The following is a 23678-nucleotide window of genomic DNA, read 5'->3' on the forward strand; positions in this document are numbered from 1 at the left end:
GTTGAGGAAATTTTCAAAATTTCCATCTGGGGAATGGTAGACAGAAACAACAATTAAGTTGGCATCTGACACTCCCAAAGCAGCTAATTCAAGGTCTAGATCTACACAAAATTTACTTAAGTCAGTTTTATTGGCACTGAGTTTACTATTTACATACATAGCCACACCACCATGGATAGTAGTTTCTCTACACCATGCATTCACCATTTCTAAATATTCAATGTTTCTGTAGTATTCTGTTTGTGGTTGGCCTACCCAGTGTTCACATATACATAATACATCAGGTCTCACTTCGTCAACAAACAGTGATAATGTATCAAGTTTTGTTCTGAGGCACTGCACATTTACACTCTCTATAACTAAGACAGTGTTTTCTTCAATGATATCATTTCCTTTTTCAATGGAATGTTCTTGGTCTTGGGAGTTTATCGCAATGGTGCACTGGGCATCCTCCGGGATAAAAAATGTTTTATCACAATGTTCTTCGGCCATATACTGTTATCCATTATTTTATCTTTTAGGTTGAAATCAACACCAATTTTGAAGCTATTATTTATTCCCTTTGTTTCCAGTTTTTTAACTGTAAAATTGTTGTGGTTTGGGAAAGTGTTCTGTAAGAAGTTAGTTACAGTTTCAGCTGTGGTGCCACCTCTTAGTTTGCTTAGGTGAAACCAGGCATTTTTGTAACCATACAGTATTCCTTTTCCATCGCCAATACCTGTTATGGCTTTATTTCTGTTTTTAGTACTGGCATTCACAAACGTTTGTATAGTGGACCTCAAACACTGTTCACCAGATTTTCCATTTTGTAGCACAGTCTTGTAAGATGTTTTGTTTTCTTTTCCTGTGTTTTCAGTGGTTTTGGCCAGTTCATTTTCTTGTTTCGCTACAGTCGAATTTCTTCTGCCTCCTCTCTTGTTTTTCACTTCTTGCCAGTCTGTATTGCTTCCAAAGAGTTTTCATCCATCAGATTGTTTACGTCTGTATTTGGTTTGTTTTTAATGTGGGGTTCACTTTCACTGACACACTCATAGTTTACATTTGAACTAGATGCCACTCTAGCAGTGTTTGGGTCTGCAACATTATTTCTTGTTGGAAAATTACCACGTGATGAATTTGCAGGCTTTTTGCTGCTGTTGTGATTGGTGATGGTGGTAGGTGCTGCTTTCTGACACACTCTAGGCCAGTATTTGAACTTTGCCTCAGATTAGCGATGTTTATCTCTTTATTTCCGGCTATAATACATGGCATGTTGTTTTCTACATCCTCTGCACACTGTTTTCCTGTGTTTCTTGATGATTGACATGCTTCTTCACTTTTTGGTACCAATATTTCTAACTTAGAGTTTGTGGCAATCACAGTGTCTAGTTTTTCTTTTATTTGTTTGTTATCACTGGTAAGTTTTTTCACAATTTGCATAAGATTATTCACTGATGCAACTAGATCAACACTGCATTGCTGCTTAGAGTACGAGATTTGTTCATGTTTGGTTGTATTAATGTCTTCTGAGATTTCGTCGGCTAACCTCACTTCACAGTTGTCACAAACGTATTTTAAGCGACCTTCTGAACACTTTTGAATGCAATCTTTGCTATTGGTGAGCCCCAAACATTCCGTGTGAAACGATTTTCCACACCACAGTCCACATAAAACACTGAATTCCTTATTTTTAATGTTTTTCTCGCACTTAGCACAAAGGACGCTTTCACTGGACGCCGTCTTTCCAAAGATGCCTTTCTGTGTGTAGGAGAAGGAAGCAACTTTTCAAATGAAACTTATATTCTTTTAATAGTCAAGACAACATTCTTGGAAACACATGTGTACTCTTATAGTTTAAAATTCGTTTCTGGACCGAAGCTCTCAATGGACTATCTAAAGTTTCCTTCACTGAGTGAGTGTTATTACTCCCCAACAGTACACTCATACTCTATGGAATATTTTTATTTATGCAATCAGAAGCTATTGCAATCCCATGAGCAGTTAGAGAATTCAAAGTTGACCCAGGATAAGCTCCAGATAATAAAAAAGGCTAACAAAACTGATGTGATGTGCAGGAAGTGCCTCAGAGTTGCTCAATGACTGTTTGTCTGAATAGCTATCCACCCCACAAGTCAGGATCCTTGTGACATACACTGTTGCAACACGATGTTCATTGGTGTACTAAACTTGGTTTCCCCAAACTCAGACCCGGTTGAGATTGGCAAGAGACACTGAGGTCTTCCTGTTTATGACAGTCACATAGCAAATGCAGTGTACTTGATGCTTTGGATGTGATGAGCATTACTTCCTCTGAGGACGTTATGTCTCTAGGTAGGCCTCCTCAGGGTTGACAAAAATTCTTATAATATAATGCTGAAATAGGGAAGCATGTTATATAGCTGCCTCCTGCAGAGGCAAGCTATCAACTCACATTGAAAGTAAGCAAGCAGCTCTCAGGATTCTAAAATTCAGATAAGTTATCATGCCCAACGTCTTTTCCACATAATTAGTGAGAGTAACACAACTGCAGGTAATCCTTTGGTATCTGAGGAAAGGAAGTGGGAGGAGGGGATTTCCTTCATTAAGTTGGGAAAATGCCTTGTTTTGTTTATGAAGCAAAAATGATCATGGGTATTTCTGACACACTTCTGGTGAGGTGCTGTGATAATGCGTAATGGATGTCATAATGACATGTGTACCATTCCAAAGGAAATGCTGAATTTGGTTCCCATGTAGAGAAAGAACAGTTATAGACTTTCTTCTTGGTAGAACCAAAGTTCCAAAGGCTCCTTTCATACTACATATACCAGTTGGTTATAATTAAACTGACAGTGGTCAGAAGGCTGTAGTGCAGGCTGTATACATCATTGTTGTTGTTGTGGTCTTCAGTCCTGAGACTGGTTTGATGCAGCTCTCCATGCTACTCTATCCTGTGCAAGCTTTTTCATCTCCCAGTACCTACTGCAACCTACATCCTTCTGAATCTGCTTAGTGTATTCATCTCTTGGTCTCCCTCTACGATTTTTACCCTCCACGCTGCCCTCCAACACTAAATTGGTGATCCCTTGATGCCTCAGAACATGTCCTACCAACCGATCCCTTCTTCTGGTCAAGTTGTGCCACAAACTTCTCTTCTCCGCAATCCTATTCAATACTTCCTCATTAGTTATGTGATCTACCCATCTAATCTTTAGCATTCTTCTGTAGCACCACATTTTGAAAGCTTCTATTCTCTCCTTGTCCAAACTATTTATCGTCCATGTTTCACTTCCATACATGGCTACACTCCATACGAATACTTTCAGAAATGACTTCCTGACACTTAAATCAATACTGGATGTTAACAAATTTCTCTTCTTCAGAAATGCTTTCCTTGCCATTGCCAGCCTACATTTTATATCCTCTCTACTTCGACCATCATCAGTTATTTTGCTCCCCAAATAGCAAAACTCCTTTACTACTTTAAGTGCCTCATTTCCTAATCTAATTCCCTCAGCATCACCCGACTTAATTAGACTACATTCCATTATCCTTGTTTTGCTTTTGTTGATGTTCATCTTATATCCTCCTTTCAAGACACTGTCCATTCCATTCAACTGCTCTTCCAAGTCCTTTGCTGTCTCTGACAGAATTACAATGTCATCAGCGAACCTCAAAGTTTTTATTTCTTCTCCATGAATTTTAATACCTACTCCGAATTTTTCTTTTGTTTCCTTTACTGCTTGCTCAATATACAGATTGAACAACATAGGGGAGAGGCTACAACCCTGTCTTACTCCCTTCCCAACCACTGCTTCCCTTTCATGTCCCTCGACTCTTATAACTGCCATCTGGTTTCTGTACAAATTGTAAATAGCCTTTCGCTACCTGTATTTTACCCCTGCCACCTTTAGAATTTGAAAGGGAGTATTCCAGTCAACATTGTCAAAAGCTTTCTCTAAGTCTACAAATGCTAGAAACGTAGGTTTGCCTTTCCTTAATCTTTCTTCTAAGATAAGTCGTAAGGTCAGTATTGCCTCACGTGTTCCAGTGTTTCTACGGAATCCAAACTGATCTTCCCCGAGGTTGGCTTCTACTAGTTTTTCCATTCGTCTGTAAAGAATTCGTGCTAGTATTTTGCAGCTGTGACTTATTAAGCTGATAGTTCGGTAATTTTCACACCTGTCAACACCTGCTTTCTTTGGGATTGGAATTATTATATTCTTCTTGAAGTCTGAGGGTATTTCGCCTGTTTCATACATCTTGCTCACCAGATGGTAGAGTTTTGTCAGGACTGGCTCTCCCACGGCCGTCAGTAGTTCCAATGGAATATTGTCTACTCCGGGGGCCTTGTTTCGACTCAGGTCTTTCAGTGCTCTGTCAAACTCTTCACGCAGTATCATATCTCCCATTTCATCTTCATCTACATCCTCTTCCATTTCCATAATATTGTCCTCAAGTACATCGCCCTTGTATAGACCCTCTATATACTCCTTCCACCTTTCTGCTTTCCCTTCTTTGCTTAGAACTGGGTTTCCATCTGAGCTCTTGATATTCATACAAGTCGTTCTCTTATCTCCAAAGGTCTCTTTAATTTTCCTGTAGGCGGTATCTATCTTACCCCTAGTGAGATAGGCCTCTACATCCTTACATTTGTCCTCTAGCCATCCCTGCTTAGCCATTTTGCACTTCCTGGCGATCTCATTTTTGAGACGTTTGTATTCCTTTTTGCCTGTTTCACTTACTGCATTTTTATATTTTCTCCTTTCATCAATTAAATTCAATATTTCTTCTGTTACCCAAGGATTTCTACTAGCCCTCGTCTTTTTACCTACTTGATCCTCTGCTGCTGTCACTACTTCATCCCTCAAAGCTACCCATTCTTCTTCTACTGTATTTAATTCCCCCATTCCTGTCAATTGCTCCCTTATGCTCTCCCTGAATCTCTGTACAACCTCTGGTTCTTTTAGTTTATCCAGGTCCCATCTCCTTAAATTCCCACCTTTTTGCAGTTTCTTCAGTTTTAATCTACAGGTCATAACCAATAGATTGTGGTCAGAGTCCACATCTGCCCCTGGAAATGTCTTACAATTTAAAACCTGGTTCCTAAATCTCTGTCTTACCATTATATAATCTATCTGATACCTTTTAGTATCTCCAGGGTTCTTCCATGTATACAACCTTCTTTCATGATTCTTAAACCAAGTGTTAGTTATGATTATGTTGTGCTCTGTGCAAAATTCTACCAGGCGGCTTCCTCTTTCATTTCTGTCCCCCAATCCATATTCACCTACTATGTTTCCTTCTCTCCCTTTTCCTACACTCGAATTCCAGTCACCCATGACTATTAAATTTTCTTCTCCCTTCACAATCTGAATAATTTCTTTTATTTCATCATACATTTCTTCAATTTCTTCGTCATCTGTAGAGCTAGTTGGCATATAAACTTGTACTACTGTAGTAGGCGTGGGCTTCGTATCTACCGTGGCCACAATAATGCGTTCACTATGCTGTTTGTAGTAGCTTACCCGCATTCCTATTTTCCTATTCATTATTAAACCTACTCCCGCATTACCCCTATTTGATTTTGTGTTTATAACCCTGTAGTCACCTGACCAGAAGTCTTGTTCCTCCTGCCACCGAACTTCACCAATTCCCACTATATCTAACTTCAGCCTATCCATTTCCCTTTTTAAATTTTCTAACCTACCTGCCCGATTAAGGGATCTGACATTCCACGCTCCGATCCGTAGAACGCCAGTTTTCTTTCTCCTGATAACGACATCCTCTTGAGTAGTCCCCGCCCGGAGATCCGAATGGGGGACTATTTTACCTCCGGAATATTTTACCCAAGAGGACGCCATCATCATGTAATCATACAGTAAAGCTGCATGCCCTCGGGAAAAATTACGGCTGTAGTTTCCCCTTGCTTTCAGCCGTTCGCAGTACCAGCACAGCAAGGCCGTTTTGGTTATTGTTACAAGGCCAGATCAGTCAATCATCCAGACTGTTGCCCTTGCAACTACTGAAAAGGCTGCTGCCCCTCTTCAGGAACCACACGTTTGTCTGGCCTCTCAACAGATACCCCTCCGTTGTGGTTGCACCTACGGTACGGCTATCTGTATCGCTGAGGCACGCAAGCCTCCCCACCAACGGCAAGGTCCATGGTTCATGGGGGGGGGGTATACATCATAGGGCATTGAAATGTAGTAGGTGTGTTCATTATTCAGTGTGAACCCTGGGTGTGCTGAAAATATAATAATTCCATTTTCTGTCATCAGGTTAAAATTTGCTGCTGTAAGCAGTGAAATGTTTGCTGTTATGATGTCGTATACTGTTTGTCACTTGCGACATGTCTTCATTTCTATTGTGAAGAGATTGTTAGTGTAAAGGGTTAAAAAGGTTGAAGTTGTCCACAGGAAATGCAATAGCTATTGAGAAGAAATACCATACACTGCTGGTAACGTTCCTGTGTCAGAATGGCAACAATAGCAGCACTGCATTGCAGGAATATCACTAACAGAAACAGCTGCAAAGAGGCCCCATGCCAATAAATGGACTAAAGAATATGATCAATAAATTTGAAGGAAGGTGAATTAGGTGCTGCAGCAGGAAGAGGGAGGTGGACTGTTCCCATGACAGCTGGTGATGAAGTTGTTATAGCTAACTGTCCAGCACATGTCTCAGTGCCTCACATTCTGCAGCCAGTGCTCGAGCTGTGTTACAGGAATTGTCTCTCCCCTGGTCAATGTTTCAAAAGATTCTGCAACAAATTATACACTAGTATCCCTACAAGAAACAGAATGTATGCCAAATAAAGTCCCAAAATAAGCTATAACATTGTGACCTTGGCCTTCATTTTTTGACATGAATGGAGATAGATGAAGGTTAGCATACAATGCCATATCGTTCTGATTACACTGGATATACCACAAGCAACTGTCGGCCATGCCATGTTATGGATGTTGCGTTTTGCTGAGTTGGCAGATCATATTGAACACATGTTGTAACTTGTGGCCATATCCTTATAAACATGCCAGAACCACCATTATCGTGTGTTTGGTTGCTTCTCCCCTTTGCCTGCACACATATCACTTAAGTGCCATATTGTCACCTAGTGGCAGAAAGTGGAACTATAATTTTTTTTTCCAGATACTTCACGAGCCCGCTGATTAATGAACATGATGTTTCAGCATCCTGCAATGTATGCAGCCCATGCTGCAGCACTCGGAACACTGTTCATTTAATTACAGCTACTTTATACATGGGTTCACCAACTGTTTTCCATAAACCAATCACCCAACACCACTGCTGAATGGCCATATGGACTCACCAATATCAATTCTGTTAATGCAGGTTTGGCAGCAATATTTCATGTGGCACAATTTATTTTCGCTCCATGTAAACACTCAACTGTATTTGAGTTCTGACAGGGTTGTCTGGTTGCCACTTCCTTTTTGAAATGTTGTTAGTGTGAATGAAATGATTTTTGTGGAGTTAAGGAAGAGAAGTATTGGACTGATCAGGAAGTTGTTCATTATCTTTAATTAACTGGACAAAAGCACATTTTATCTTCAGTAGAGCAAAAAGATAAACAAATACTGGTTTTTACTGGCAACAATACTATATCCCATGCAGCTGGCTAATTTGTAAACTACTATATCCACTCCTTCTTTAAGTTGCAAAGGCTCTTTTACATAATGAATGGGTGGTTGCAGAACAGTTGTTTATTCTGTGAACAGGGATACATTTGTGTCCTTAGACAAGTAGGAGTTTTCTGACCAGTCTATGTCTCCCATAGTGATAACTTTGCCCCTTTTTTCACTATGTGTGTAATCTGGAGGGGAGTATAACTAAACAGTTTCACATGCTTTAATTGGCAAGGAGAAGACAGCAACTCCCTCCTTAAGAGTTCAGTGATTTTCACAAGGGAATCATTCTCTTTATTAAAAAATACAAAGCTACGATAACCGCATTTCACCGTGCCAGTGAAATTGGTACATCTGATTTACAGATTCATGTAACATATAGCTACTGTTTGGTACTCTTTCATTGTTACAATGTGCTTGGCATTGCTTCAGGAGCACCATCCAGCCACGCCACAGGTCCAAAATATGCCCTCACTGAAATCCTGTAACTGAGAAAATTATGTTCATCAACTTGATCATGGATTGTATACAGCTTTTACTAACTGAGAACGATGCTCAAACCAACAGACAGCTATATTAAAATGCAATAGCTGTGTGTTCACCATGTGACACACACACACAAACATTCTGAAGATAGAAGAGCCTCAATAGGAAGTGCGCTAAAGGAGGGGAAAACAATATTTTTTGATGGTGCTTATCATTCTCCTCCTGTCCCACACACTACCCACTTAACCTCTTTCTGTTTACATGCATCATATGGTCACTTTTATCACCTCTGTCTGTCTTACCCCCCCCCCCCCCCCTCCCCCCTCCCATGAAACAAATCAGGAAATGAAAAAGACTTTTACTAATCTCATAACACAGCTTTCCCATCCATTCTACCACTGTGCAAATTGTAAAGCACATCATGTGATATAGACTCTGCTACCATCTGTGCCCCCTTCCAGGGTTGAGTTGTTAATATCCTATTGTTGCAGAACATTTATGCTATCGGAACATTGTGCAGAGCACAAACATGAACAGTACTGTTGATCTGTTCTGTGCTGTTGGTTCTTTTTAATGCGCACCACCCTTCAAACACACTGCCCAATGGAAGGTTATCATGGACCATCTCTCCAGAGATTTTTTTTTCCCAATGCAGATTCATACATGAGAACGAGCAGTGCCAAAAAGTAAGCCTTCAGGTCCTCAGTAAGGCTAACGGGAAAGTGTATGGCTAATTGAATGTGTTTGACTGTAGAGACAGTGCACAGGAATGAGTGAATCAAATCAACAGCATGAGGTGCCAAGTCATTGATGATTCCATGCCGAAGTCTTCATATAGCCTTAGAAGGCAGGCCATTCCCAGAAGAAGTGAAGCATGCCATTTTGCAACCAAGGGGAGGAGCACAGACATGTGAAGGTGTGAGTTCATACATGCCTTCTGCAGAGAACCATCTCTTTTAGAGTGGCAAGGTCAAAATGTCATATATCATTATGGAGAACAAGAAACGAATTTGGCAACAGTTATTGAACTGAACTGTACATTTCTTGGAGGCCACCAGGAGGATTTCATGGAGCAATGGGAGTCTCCAGACCAGCATAGGAAACAATGGCCAGAACATGGCAAAGTGTTTCATTCAAATCACTACCACCAGTGCCAACAACAACAGCAACAACAACTAGGATTCAGATTACTGCCACAACTAAGTGATTGCTGAGAGTAGTAGGTAGAATGTTGTTTCAGCCAATAATGAAGTTTTCAGCCATGTCTTATCCATATGAGAGCTGAAACTGACGTTGTCTCTGGTATATGACATACCCCCATGTCACACAAATATCTGCATTGGAGACAACAATCTTCCACCTACATTCAATACAATCTCGTGTCAAATGACCTCGGTATCGACAAGTGAGAAATATGGCTGGCACAACTTGTTTAGCAGTATTTTATGGTCATCAATGTCAAAAGCCTTGGAAAAGTCTAAAAATATGACTTAAACATCCCTGTCAAGAGCTTCAGGTACCACTTTTGTGAACTCAATAATGACTGATATTGTACTACTTCCACTTCAGAAACCAAAATGTGCTTTGTAAACAGGTTTTATTAATTCATGTAACTCATTAGTCTATCTTTTATAATAGATTCAGTAATTTTTGAGAATAGTAGTGAAACTGGCCTGAAGTTTCCAATACTTTCTGCATTGGTTTTTTTTAGTAAGGGCACACTTATAGTTGTGTTGGTGTAAGTTGCTCCCTGCCAGTTGCAGTGGGCTGGGTGCAGCGGCTTCACACACCCACCTTAACCAACCATGTGACGTGACTTTGTAAATGTCACAATATCTCAGTCTTGTCATAGCTTTATGGGTGCCTAGTGTTCATGCCTGCAGCCATCTGCAGTTAGCAGTTGAAAGCTGACAGCAGTGCTGTTAGCTGGCAGGATTTTCTTATGCTGACTTGTCTGTACTGCATGCTGTAGGAACTCTGGGAAAATGTCTGAATTGAAGGGCTCATTTATTATGTTAGTTAATGGGGCTTGTATGCCATCTATGCACCACTTCAGAGCATACTGGAACCCCATCTAAACCCCCGACTACTTATTTTTTAATTTCTGTGTTGTTTTCCTTACTTTGAGCTCTGTTGTGAGAAACACCACCATTGCCATGTAGGCCACTGTGGGGCTATGTGTGTTTTAGGAAGATTTTGCTGCAACTTCTCAATACCAGAGAAATTGCCATTCTCAGAATTTGGCAATTCCTGGAGATTCTCTGTTATCTTTTCCCCATTTTTAATTTGCATGTTATTAAACTTGTGCCTGCCTTTTCTAATTTCTTGTCTTATGACATCTCACTCTACTTTGTTATTATTTTCTGCCTTAAATATTAACATGTCATTGAATGACCTTTTGGCAGCAAATAGTACCCACCTGTATATTTTGTTATGCCTGTGGTAATATGGCTCAAATGGCTCTGAGCACTATGCGACTTAACTTCTGAGGCCATCAGTTGCCTAGAACTTAGAACTAATTAAACCTAACCAACCTAAGGACATCACACACATCCATGCCCGAGGCAGAATTCGAACCTGCAACCGTAGCGGTCGCTCAGTTCCAGACTGTAGTGCCTAGAACTGCACGGCCACTCCGGCCGGTCCTGTGGTAATAATCAGGGAACTGTAGATTAGTGCAGTCTTTTCAAAGAACTGAAAAACTTAAGTGTTTAGGAGGACTTTTTAATACCCAGAGTTATCCATTTATTTTCCTTAGTTGCTACTGCAGTAGAGTGGCTACTTTTGGAAATGTCTCCCCAAAAATTAATTTAAACAGTGTGGACAGTGTAAAGAGCTTAGCATCCAGTTTCCCATATACACTTCATCCCACGTTTGATTTTCCAGTGTCCTAGAAAAAAATGAATTTTACATTCTGAGAAGATCCTTTTGTGGTTCTGCAGTTTTGTGGGCTTTACCAAGCCCATCTTTAGCTTTATTACCCAGCAGCAACGACAAGAAAGGCTAAGATCTCTTATAAATAATTTACAATTTTCCCTGTCAATATCTGGAAGTACATTGTCTGAGATTGGTGCTGAACTTTTTGATACCTTAGTAGCAGTGTTTACCACTTATGCAATGCCAAAATTGCTTAAAATGTCTAAAAAATTATCACTAATTTCACCCTTAACACCTGTGATAATAACCATTTCTCCACATACTATTATAATATTTTTGAGACTTACTAAGATTTCAGTTAATTTGTTAAAGAAAATGTCCTCATTATCATTAGGCGAATGGTACACATACAGAACAATTAACTTCTTATAGATGTCTAGCATCATTGGTTCAACAGCTGCCAATTTAAAATGTTTATCCACATTAATTGAGATCAGACATCTTTAGCTTTAAAATATGTGCCACCTGTGAAGTATCTACGTTTATATGACTTCTCTGCAGTTCACAATTGATTCCCTTTACTGGAGTTCTGCTGTAGCAGCTAACACATTTATAAGACAATAATCTTATACACTGAAGTGACAAAAGTCATGATATACCTCCTAATATCATGTCGGACCACCCTGGTGTAGTGCAGCAACTTAATGTGACATGGACTCAATGAGTTGTTGGAAGTCTCCTGCAGAAATATTGAGCAATGCTGCCTCTACAGCCATCATAACTGCGAAAGTGCTGCCAGTGCAGGATTTTGTACATGAACTGACTTTCCGATTATGTCCCATAAATGTTTGATGGGATTCATTTTGGGCAATCTGAGTGAAGAACATTCTGAACAATTCGAGAGAATGATTTGGCCAAACCAGTTGCAAATATGTGTGGCCCAGTGACATGATGCATCATTGTTTGGGAACATGAAGTCCATGAATGGCTGCAAATGATCTCCAAGTAGCTGACATAACCATTTCCAGTCATTGATCAGTTCAATTGGACCAGAGGACCCAGTCAAGTCTATGTAAACACCGACATTGATTTGTTGTTGATAACTCTGAAAGTATTGCCCTTACCCCACTGCCCAACACTCAAAATCCTAAACACAGCCCACATCATTATGGAGTCACCACCAGATTGCACAGTACTTTGTTGACAACTTGGGTCTGTGCAACACTCAAACCCTAGCACGAGTTCTTACCAAAAAAAAAAAAAAAAGTTCTGATGTGTGTGAAATCTTATGGGACTTAACTGCTAAGGTTATCAGTCCCTAAGCTTACACACTACTTAACCTAAATTATCCTAAGGACAAACACACACACCCATGCCAGAGGGAGGACTCGAACCTCTGCTGGGACCAGCCACACAGTCCATGACTGCAGCGCCTTAGACCGCTCGGCTAACCCTGCGTGGCAGTTCTTACCAACTGAAATTGGAACTAATGTGATCAGGCCACAATTTTCCAGTCGTCATGGGTCCAACTGAAGTTGTAACAATCCCAGGAGAGGCAGTGCAGGCAATGTTGTGCTGTTAGCAAATGCACTCACATCGGTCATGTGCGCCATAAACCATTAATGCCAAATTTTGCCACACTGTCCTAATGGATACATTCATCATATGTTCCACATTGATCTCTGCAGTAGTTTCACGCAGTGATGCTTGTCTGTCAGCACTGACAATCCTACGCAAGTGCCACAGATCTGTCATTAAGTAAAGGCCATCAGTCACTGCATTGTCTGTGGTGAGAGGTAATGCCTGAAATGTGATATTCTTGGTACACTATTGCACTGTGGGTTTCAGAATATTGAATTGCCTAATGATTTCCAAAATGTAATGTCCCTCGCTTCTTGCTCCAAATACCATTATACGCTCAAAGTCTGTTAATTCTGTTAAGTCGTGTTGTGCAGCATTAATCACATTAGAAACCTTTTCAAATGAATCACCTGAGTACAAATGACAGTTTGGCCAATAGACTGTCTTTTTATATCTTATGTATAGGATACTATCACCATCTATATATGTGCATATCATTATCCCATGATTTTTGTCACTTTCGTGTATGATGCAGTGCATACCACCATACTGTTCCGAGGCTGTAATTCAGCTTCAATCCAGTGTGCTGTATTTTTTAATGGAGTGCCCATTTTGATGAACAATAGATAATTTTGAGCAAATTTCCATGGTGTCTGTGCACTCTGATGTGGAACAATCTATCTTCTGGGCACACAATGGAGAAATCTCTAAACGGGTTGAGATATTTACAAGGGAGGGGTGCCTGTTGTAATGGTTTGTCCTAAAAAAGGCCTAGTCCTTCTACCCATGACAACAGGTATTGACCATGTGTGGCTCTACACCCAGCTGCTATACTCAAGTTAACTCCATCAACCTCCTGTCTCAGTACTGTTGAGGTGCATACCGTGCCTAGTGTAGCCTCACATCCTTCGAGATCCCACCAGTATCAGTGCAGTGTGTGCCTCAGCAAAAATCTTCAGTGCCATCTCCAGTTCCACAGTGACTCACTGAATAGCACTGCCAAGACAAGACTGATCATGTTGCCGGAACAGCCCAACCCTGCTCACATTGGTGCCACCATTTAGGGAAGCTGTCTTACTCAGGTCACCACATATGTTGTATGCCCTGTCCCTCTCCAAGCAGTTCCGTGCCCCACCCACTTCCATTACTTCATCCATTGAAAAATTCTTCCACAATTCTTACAACCATTACAAACCACCTAATCCAGCTCACTCTGAAAATGGTGGTGAGCTGATACCCCTTCCCTCAATTCTCCTGTAATTGAGGTTCTACACCTCTGCTGTGACTGCTACCTAACAACAGCACCCTCTTCTTCCTAACATTTGTGCTTTACCTGTCTTTCCTATTCATGGACAGATTCTGCTGCACATTCTCCACCCCTACACCATCATGACATCATGAGGCTCTTCTCCTATCAACTTTGGCAGTTGGAATCTGTTGCTAGTGGATGCAATAAAATTGTAATATCACATCCCCCTCCCTCTAGACTTCCTACCAACTGCCAGTTTCCAACCATCCTCCCTCAGCACTACCTTCCTTCATCCCCATTAGCTCTCTCCTAGGCTGATCCAAATGTGCGTGAAGGACACAGACCTTCCTTTCCTGTTCCTCTCTCAGTCCATTCCTGTTGCATATTTTTCAGTTCCAAGAGAGTGCCTCAGTGACCTCCTCGAAGTTTCCCCCATTTACATTGCGTCAAGCTCTCTCACTGCATCCTACTAGTTACTTTCCTATGACAACTCCCATAGTTTGCACTCATGGTCAAATAAATATCTAAAGCAAAGAAATGAAAACTTAAATATGCAAAACAAAAAGGTTATGTTATGTCAGACATGTGTAAACAAAAATGTTAGACAGAAGTCAGACGTAAAAGAAATTCAAGACATGAGATAAATGTCATGCAGTGATGCTACTTCTTCACTTGAGTTACAAGGAAAAAGACACATGTGCAGCTACTCATAGCAAAAGGAATGTATAAATATATGTGCGAATCCCCACAATCCATCACGAGCATTTATTTCAGTATGTAAACAAGTCAGAGCTAAGTAGCAACTATCACAAAATCTGTGTACAGGCAAATATACTGCACAAAATATACTGCAACAATGCAATAAAAGTGTGCTCAAAATTTTTCTTTTGATGGGCGGTATAATCACCCTTGTCACTTGTGTATTTGTAATACAGTATCATTTGTAATTTAGATATAGCCCTTCAGTAGGAACTAATCATTAAGTTTTGATGGTCATATTTGTATCACACATTAAACTTGATGGGGAAGGCTCTGTCACACTTTGGTGTTTAATTTCAGGAGACATGTGCATGTAGGAATCACAAATTGGCAGATGATGCATGCGAAAGAATTGTGGACGACCATAAATTTAATTTATTCTAATGACAGCTGCCACACCTTAGGATAGTGTTTACTTCCTCCAGTGGAACAGGAGCTGAAGAAAGAACCACGTAGGAAATGACTGGAATGTGTAAATTTTGAACTTGTCTTCAACATCTTCAGTGTATGACCATGGAATTAGATGATCACAACATGTAATGTTGATATACTTCCTGATACCAGCATGGAAATAATTGAGATCACTTGAATATATGCAAGCTCTAGAATCCTTGACAAACCCATAAGAGACTTTCTTGTGTTTGTCATTGTGGACAACACCCCCATTGAGAACTGTTGTGTGCATAAAGTGTTCTGAATGTGAAATAATACCATGAAACTGAAGTTTTGTGTAAGACTGTTGTTTGTATCTATTGTGTATTGTTAGCCTTACAGTGTAAATGTACTGTATACATATATTTACGATTATATCTGTCATAATGTGACATATCTCAAATGTTATATTGTTTTAGTTTATTTCACTGCAAGACATAACAAACTGGATTTTACACCATGTTTAAGGTCCATCAGTGGAAAATATGATATTGTTCGCCCATATGAAGTTACAGCAGAGAAAACAGTGCCTCCTGATATTGAAAAGCCAGAATATTTTGCATCTTCTGTGCCCGAGGTAGTTTATGCCACAGAAACAAAATCTGCTGTTGCCATAGACAAAATGAGGCTGAGCTGTCAGCTGGCTAAAAAGGTTTTAAATGCAGCTATACCTTTACTGAAGGTAATTTCAAATTGAACTTTGCCTTGGTGTGCAGTTTTAGCACTGATGTGCCAATAATTATATAACTACTGTGTTAGCTGTTGTTACAAGTAAGCAGTGAATGATACTGCTGTTACAATTTTTGTGTAAGCTACATGTGATTACACATAACTTTTTAAAAGACTGGGACAGTACCTATTTCTTTTTAGGACATTTTTGGAATTATGGTTGAAGGATTAAGGTTTCATACTGTTTTTGTGGTTATTTACATACCTAAATCTGTGTGCTTCATCTTACAAAAGAAAAGGCAGCAGGTTTCACATGTCACTTTAAAAAATTCAGAGGAAGCACAAAATGATTGTGTACAAAAAGTTGCCATGCTTCAAATTGTTATGGTTTACTGACTGCCATAAATATAATTTTTGATCTAGGTAGGAGTAACTACCGACTTCATTGATGGAAAGCTACATCAGATGATAATAGAAAACGGAGCGTATCCATCACCATTACGATACCATGGTTTTCCGAAGTCCATCTGTACATCTGTGAACAATGTTATCTGCCATGGTATTCCTGATCTACGGCCTCTGAGAGATGGAGATATAATTAATGTAGATGTGACGGTAATGATGTATATATTTTATTTCTTGTGGTTATATTACTTGTAATAGGAAATAAAATATGAAAATGCTTTAGACATAGTATAAAATAAATCTGAAGATTCTCTCAGACTTATTAACTGCATTACTTTATAATTTTACAGCAAAAGATTACAATTACTGCATTAGGTTGCAAATTTTTTCATTGAATTACTATGCACAACAGTGAAACATTGTGCCTACTGCCTGGAAGGGATTGACTGAAGTCCTAGCACAGTCATCCATATTTATGTGTTCCATTGCTTCTCTGTGTCAGTCATTAATGGCTTCCTACACAGGATGCAACTGATTTGTCCCCAGTCTGTGCGAAGCTGAAATGTGCCATCATTAATGGCTTATTTTTTATTAAAAGTAAAATGGACATCAATATTAAAATAGTTAATTATCAGTTAGTTGTTGTGTGTACCACAACAGTTGTAATGAACCAACACATATTTTAAAACCAAATGCATTTTATCTATTCTCCTGATCTGTTAATAGACAAGTACCTGCTAAATGAAGAAAATTTTATGTTGTAAAAATGATTTATTATTTTGGTGTAATATACAGATCTCTGGGGGGCCAAAGGTGTAGTATGTGAACCTGTAGGTGCATTTCCTGCAGGTGGAAATGTACTAACAGAACACAGGAAATACCATGTATCCCTACTGAGTGCAATGTATGCAAAGCCACACCATGGCCCCTGGGCAACAGATGCACTCGATATACCCAACTAAGCTATGCAAGGGTGAAAAAGTGAGTTCCCGATGCTTTGAAATGGGGATCCACCAATGAAGGGAGCCAACCCTAACAGAAAGCATCAGCACTCCAGAATCATTGGGGTTGGCATTGGACTGATGATACTACCTGTAAAAATCAAATGTTCAAAAGTTTAATGAAGGAATAGCCAGCGGGCCTGTTTACGATGAAATGGCAGGTGTCTAAAGGACCTGATATTGGGATCATGGAATCTTCTAACTCCCTATCAAACTGGAGCTTTAAAGAAATTACTTGATTAACTGGATAATCACCAACTGGATTTACACCTCTTCAAGAGGTGAGATGATTAGGTGAGGGAGTGACAGAGAAGGAGCACATGATTTTTTTTTATAGCTACCAAAAAAGTCACATTTGGTACTGGTTTTATAGTAAATAAGAAGAAAAAACATCTTAATATGGACTTCCAGGTAAAATAACACAGATCGTGCAGATTCAGAATGTGCTCATGCCCCAACTGAAGAGAAGAGTGAAGAAGAGAAGGATGCTTTTTATGATGAGTTAGATGACATACACTGAATGTCCAAGAGGAGACTGTAAGATAATTTTTGGAAAATTAATGCTAAAATGACAATGGGATCTGACAATGGGATCAGACTTGTACACTTTGCATCTTCAAGAAATATGGTAGTGGGCAGTAAAACTTTTAACCACAAAGATCTACATTGATCAGCCAAAAAATTATGACCATTGACCTACTATCAATATAAATCCGTCCAGCCAATAGCAGCATCACCTGGTGTGGAACGATTGCTAGTCACACACACACATGGTGCATTTAGTACCAGTGAGCATGCTGTCCGTGTGTAGAATTGGAAAGGTGCACAATCTACCTGATTTTGACCTAGGGCAGATTGTGATAGTCCAGAGGCTTGGTGTGAGCATTTCAGAAACTGCACGACTTGTTGGATATTTGAGGAGAGCTATGGTGAGTGTCTTCAACAAGATGAAATCATGTCAAGACGTCGAGGGGTTGGGCTCTCACCCCTCACTACAGATATCAGATGTCATAGACTGCATAGACTACTAGAACAGGACAGGCAGCAAACTGTGTCAGAATTAACATTAGACTTTAATGCTAGGTGGAGTACAAATGTGTCCGAACACACAGTGCACCGAACACTCCTAACAATGGGTCATGGCAGCTGACAACCCATGCATGCACCAATGTTAATACTATGATATCAGCAACTATGACTGGAATAGACATGTGAAAAGAATTTGAGATTGATACATGTCACCTCTTTATAGACTTCACATCAGCCCACAGCACTATTGACAGAAGGGAGCAGTATATAGCAGTGGAAGAAAGCTACTATTGAAAATGCTTGGAGTCAAATTAAAATACAGAATATTTTATCAAGTGCTATCACCAAATGGCGTAAGACAGAGCGATGCATTATCCTGCTTCCGCTTAATACAGCCTTCAGAAAGCTTATAAGAAATCTGGGAATCAACACAAGGGGGACTGTCCTATACAAACTGTACAAATATATGCAGATGATATAATTGCAGTAACACTGAGAACAATGAAAGAAGCCTTTACAGGTTTTGAAAGAGATGCTAGAAGTTGAACCTACAGATAAATGTAGAGAAAACTAACTAAGTACTCTCATGTTCAGAAAAAAACAGAACACCTTAAACGACTAGAGATAGGATGTTCATATTCACAGAACTTGTGTATTAGTATATTCTGTAGAAATGATCGGCATTTGAACCTTGTCAGTCCACAGGTTCACAGTCAACATTGATATCATGGTGCAACACAAACTACTGGTGAAATGTACCTTCAGCTCTTCTTGTTGCTATGAACTGAAGGTAATGGACCAATGTGACTTGAGCAGACATGCAGGATGCCTCACAAACATATGCGCAAACTGTACCATCAAATCAGTGAGTTTGAAAGAGGGCACATTATTGGCATGAGAGAATGTGATGCATCCTTCCAGGAAATTGCTGCTCGTGTGGGGCCAAGTGTTTTGCAGCACAAAGGGTGTGTGCAGAATGGTTCACAGAAGGGCCATACAACACGACAACATTGGTCAGGTCACATCACCCAGACCACCCCCCGAGAAGATCGACACTTCATCCGATTGGCATTGAAGGACAGATCTGCATCCTTTACGGCTCTGGCACAACAGTGGAACAGTGTGACACATTGTACACTATCAGGGATGACAGTCTGTCGCCGTTTATTATGACGTGGGTTGCGTGTGCATCTTCATTTCTCTGCCTACCTTTGATGAATGCGTAGAAACATGCTAGATGGCAGTGGTGTATGGAACAACATCACTGGGGACAGGAACGGCATCATATAGTGTTTTTGGATGAATCCAGGTTTTGTTTGTCTGAAAATGATGGCCGCATTTTGATTTGCTGCAGACGGGGAGTGGCATCATAGTGGCTACGTTCATACGAGACTACAACACCAACTCAATGCCTTATGGTGTGGGATGCTATTGGGCACAACCACAAATCACAGTTGGTGTGTGTCGAGGGTGCTGTGAGCAGTGTTACCTATGTGAGTCACATCCTGTGACACCTAAGTAAGTAACATTGTGTGATCTGTAGTCATACCCTTTCTGCACAACACCCCAGACACCATTTTTCAGGAAGACAATGCATAACCACATGTTGCTGCATTAACACATGCATTCTTGCTGTCACAGCATGTCAGTCTTTTGTCTTGGCCCGCCAGATCATCAGACTTGTTGCCAATTGAAAATGTGTAGTATAAGGTGAAATGACAGGTGCAGCACTGTGACACAGTGCCAACCACAACAGATGAACTTTGGAATCAATTTCATGTTACATCAATGACTATAACATGGGACACCATTGCACCTTGTATGTGTGGATGCCATCATGCATAAACAAGATATTAGGGCTCATGTTGTGCCTCCGAGACGACAGGATACATGCTGAACCGAGTTGACTGAAATGCTAGCCATTTCTGCAGAACATAACATATCCTGTGAATATGAATGTCCTATCTCTATTTGTTGAAGGTGATGTGCCTTTTTTTTCTGAGTTTGAGTGTATATGCATGTAACTAAGAAAAATTATCGAAATGAGACCCCCAACAAATGATAAAGTGGTAAAGGAGATAGTTAATGCAGTGCCTGAAGGAACCAGGAGAGGTGGAAGATTAAAGCTAAGGTGAAGGGAAGGTGTCAGAAAGGACATAAAGAGAATTGGAATTCAGAGTTGGAATAATCTGGCACTAAATAGGGAAGGACAGAATAATCTTATCCAGAAGGCTAAGGCTCACAAGAGGCTTTGTGCCAATGCTGTACAATGAGAACTGCTGCAGAAAGGTTTCCAGAGTACCAAATATACATGAGGAATCGTACATTGCAGGCTTTTACAGCTGATATTTGTTCCCTTTTTTTGTTTTATGGACATTAGGCTGTGACCCAAGGCATTTTTTTCTGCCTAACGCTTTGCCCTCCAATGCTGAAGACACCATCAGAGGCTGTAAATAGTCAGCAGTACAAACTTAAGCAAGCTCAACAAAGCAAACTGTTTATACATATCCACACAACAATTGCTTTATGACATCATCATACTGCTGCCTAAGTTCGCAGAGTCATCAGTGTGTGTTATGGAGCTTGTAGTGTGGAAGAGTTGGTGTCATTTACGTTATTTGTATCTACATGACTAATCTGCAATTCATTCTTAAATGGCTATGAGAGGTTTCATGAAACAACTTTCCCTCTATTTCTCTACTGTCCCACTCTCAAACAGTGCATGGGAAAAATGAACAATTATATCTTTCCGTGTAAGCTGTAACTTCTCTTATTTTATTACTATGATCATTTGTCTCTATGTAGGTTGACATCAAAAAAATACTTTCACATTCAGTGGAGAAAGTTGGAGATGTAAATTTTACGAAAAGATTTAGCTTCCATGAAAAATGCCTTTGTTTTAATGATTTGTACCTCAACTCTCATGTCATATCCATGATACTCTCTCCCCTGTTTTGCAATAATACAGAATGAGCTTCCCTAGTTTGAACTTATTCTGTGTCCTACACCAGTCCTATCTGATGCAGATCCCAGACAGCACAGCAGTACTCCAGAAGTGGACAGACAAGCATAATGTAGGTGACTGTTTAGTAGAGCTGTTGGATCTTCTAAGAGTTCTACCAATAAAATGCTGTCTTTGGTTTGTGTTCCCCACTACATTATCTATGTGATCATTCCAATTTAAGTTCTTTGTAACTGTAATTCCTAGATATTTAGTAGAACTGATGGCCTTCAGATTTGTGTGATGTATTGTGTAACTGAAATTGAATGGATTTCTTTTAGTACTTATGACCTCATGCTTTTCATTATTTAGGGTCAATTGCCACTTTTCACACTATACAGATATCTTGTTTAAATCATTTTGCTATCGAGTTTTATCATCTGATGACTTTACTTGATTGTAACTGATAGCATCATCTGCAAAAAATCTAAAATGGCTGCTCAGATTGTCTCATAAATCATTTGTATGGATTAAAAACAGCAGAGAACCCATAACACTTTCTTGGGGAATGCCATATATTGCTCTTGTTTTATTCACTTTGCGTCAGTTACTACGTACTGTGAACTTTCTGACAGGAAACCACAAATCCAGTCACACAACTGAGACTATACTCCATAGGAACTCAATCTGAATAGAAACCACTTGTGAGGAATGGTATCAAAAGCCTTTTGAAAATCTGAAAATACAGAATCAATTTGATATCCTCCATTGATATCAATTATTACTTCATGGGAAGAAATAGCTAGTTGCGTTCCAAAGTCCTACTGCAAGCTGATTTCAGTGATATCTACTTCTGTGTTACTCATTTTTGCAGCTATGCTTGATTCAAATTCAGGAATATTCACTTCATTGCCTTTGGTGAAGGAATTTCAGAAAACTGTGTATAGTAACTTCACTTTAGTGGCACTGTGATGAATAATTCATCAGATTACTCCTGCTTCCTTTCTTGAGGATTGGTATGGTGTATGCAACTTTACATTCCATAGGTACAGATCTTTCATTGAGTGAGTGGTTGTATGTACTTGTTACGTATAGAGCTAATATCAGCATACCCTGAAAGGAATGTAATTGGTATACATCGTGGACCAGAGGACTCACCTTTGTTAAGGGATTTAAGCTGCTTTGCTATGCCAAGGATATCTACTTCTGTGTTACTCATGTTTGCAGCTATGCTTGATTCAAATTCAGGAATATTCACTTCATTGCCTTTGATGAAGGAATTTCAGAAAACTGTGTATAGTAACTTCACTTTAGTGGCACTGTGATCAATAACATTTCCATCACTATCGGGCAGGGAAGGTATTGATTGTATCTTTTCACTCGCATACTTCACGTATGACTAGAATCTCTTTGGATTTTCTGTCACATTTAGAGACAGAGTTTCATTCTGGAAACTATTAAAAGCATCTTACATTAAAGTTAGCACTAAATTTGGCAGGCTTATTTTTTGTTTCTTCTGCAGCAGTGTTCTGATCTGTTGTGTACCACTTGGAGTCAATTCCATCTGTTATTAATTTATTTGGTATAAATCTCTCAGTTGCTGTTGAAACTATCTTTTTTGATTTTGAACCACATGTGGTTTGTGCTTACATAGTTCAAACGGAATGGAAGCTGTCTCATAGGAAGGCATTAAGTGGTTGTTGCTTGTTTTTATAGTTCCCACATACATTTGATCACATGTGAGAGGGATTTTATATACTCCTGCTGTGGCAAAAGTTGGGTGTAGGTCCTTTGCATTGATCAAATATTCATGTTCCTTTCTTTTGAGGAATACAAGCATACATTTCTTTCTCACTCTCAGTTTAGAGTTTTTGTATCATGAGATTTTTTGCATTTGGGAGAAGACACCAAGTGAAATTTCTACCCATGCCTATATGCAAAATTCTGTATTGAGCATAACTTCATGGTTAAAGTTTGCTACAAAATTAACAAACTTGAATACTACCCCACTGCAAATGTTCTCAGTTGTGGAGCTGCTGGTCAGTGGTGAGCTGTTCCAAATGAATGTGCTGAATGAGGTAACTTTGAAGAGGTACTTGAACTACCCAAGTTTCACTAAGTACTATGCCATCACACAGATGCAGCTTCTTCCACAGAAAAAAACTGATCTGCAGACTGTGCATCTACTTTACTGTGTATCAGAAGCACGGGGGAGCAGTGTCAGTGGAGTGCCAGAGACTCTAAACCCGACCCTCTTACTGATGCCGATGCTGAAGAGTTGTCTCAAGTTGACAGTGAATCTTCGTGTTACATGTTTCTCTTTTCAGAAGCCCTCAATGTTAAAATAGGTGCAGAAGAGGCAGGGGGGGGGGGGGGGGGGTGGGAGGGGGCTTATTAAACACTGGCAGTTCAAATGTATGATGAATAATGGCTCTGTCAAGGGAAATGGTGTGAAACAGTGTGAAGACGAACAGCGCCACATTGGGGGCTTGCAGGAAGCTGGATGGACCTATCGATGCACTGCTACACATGTTGGGCAACCAGCAATGGTGACCAAACATCATCCCAGGATGAAATTCTAGGACATGTCCACCTGTTGTGTTCAGGGACCATCAGGACCCATTTGCTTGCATCAGGATTAA

General features: G+C 39.9%; 1 protein-coding gene across 3 annotated transcripts in view; it reads left to right on the top strand.

Annotated features, from left to right (window-relative positions):
• Window positions 1–23678, top strand: part of LOC126470364 (methionine aminopeptidase 1D, mitochondrial) — a 128739-nt gene that overhangs the window by 19532 nt on the left and 85529 nt on the right. For all 3 annotated transcript variants that reach the window (XM_050098163.1, XM_050098165.1, XM_050098164.1), the window contains exons 2-3: window positions 15460–15673; window positions 16084–16275. In XM_050098163.1, the coding sequence (XP_049954120.1) occupies window positions 15460–15673; window positions 16084–16275 (406 nt within the window). The remainder of the gene's footprint in view (window positions 1–15459; window positions 15674–16083; window positions 16276–23678) is intronic.

This window comes from Schistocerca serialis, chromosome 3, assembly GCF_023864345.2.
Source record: "Schistocerca serialis cubense isolate TAMUIC-IGC-003099 chromosome 3, iqSchSeri2.2, whole genome shotgun sequence".
Taxonomy (NCBI): domain Eukaryota; kingdom Metazoa; phylum Arthropoda; class Insecta; order Orthoptera; family Acrididae; genus Schistocerca; species Schistocerca serialis.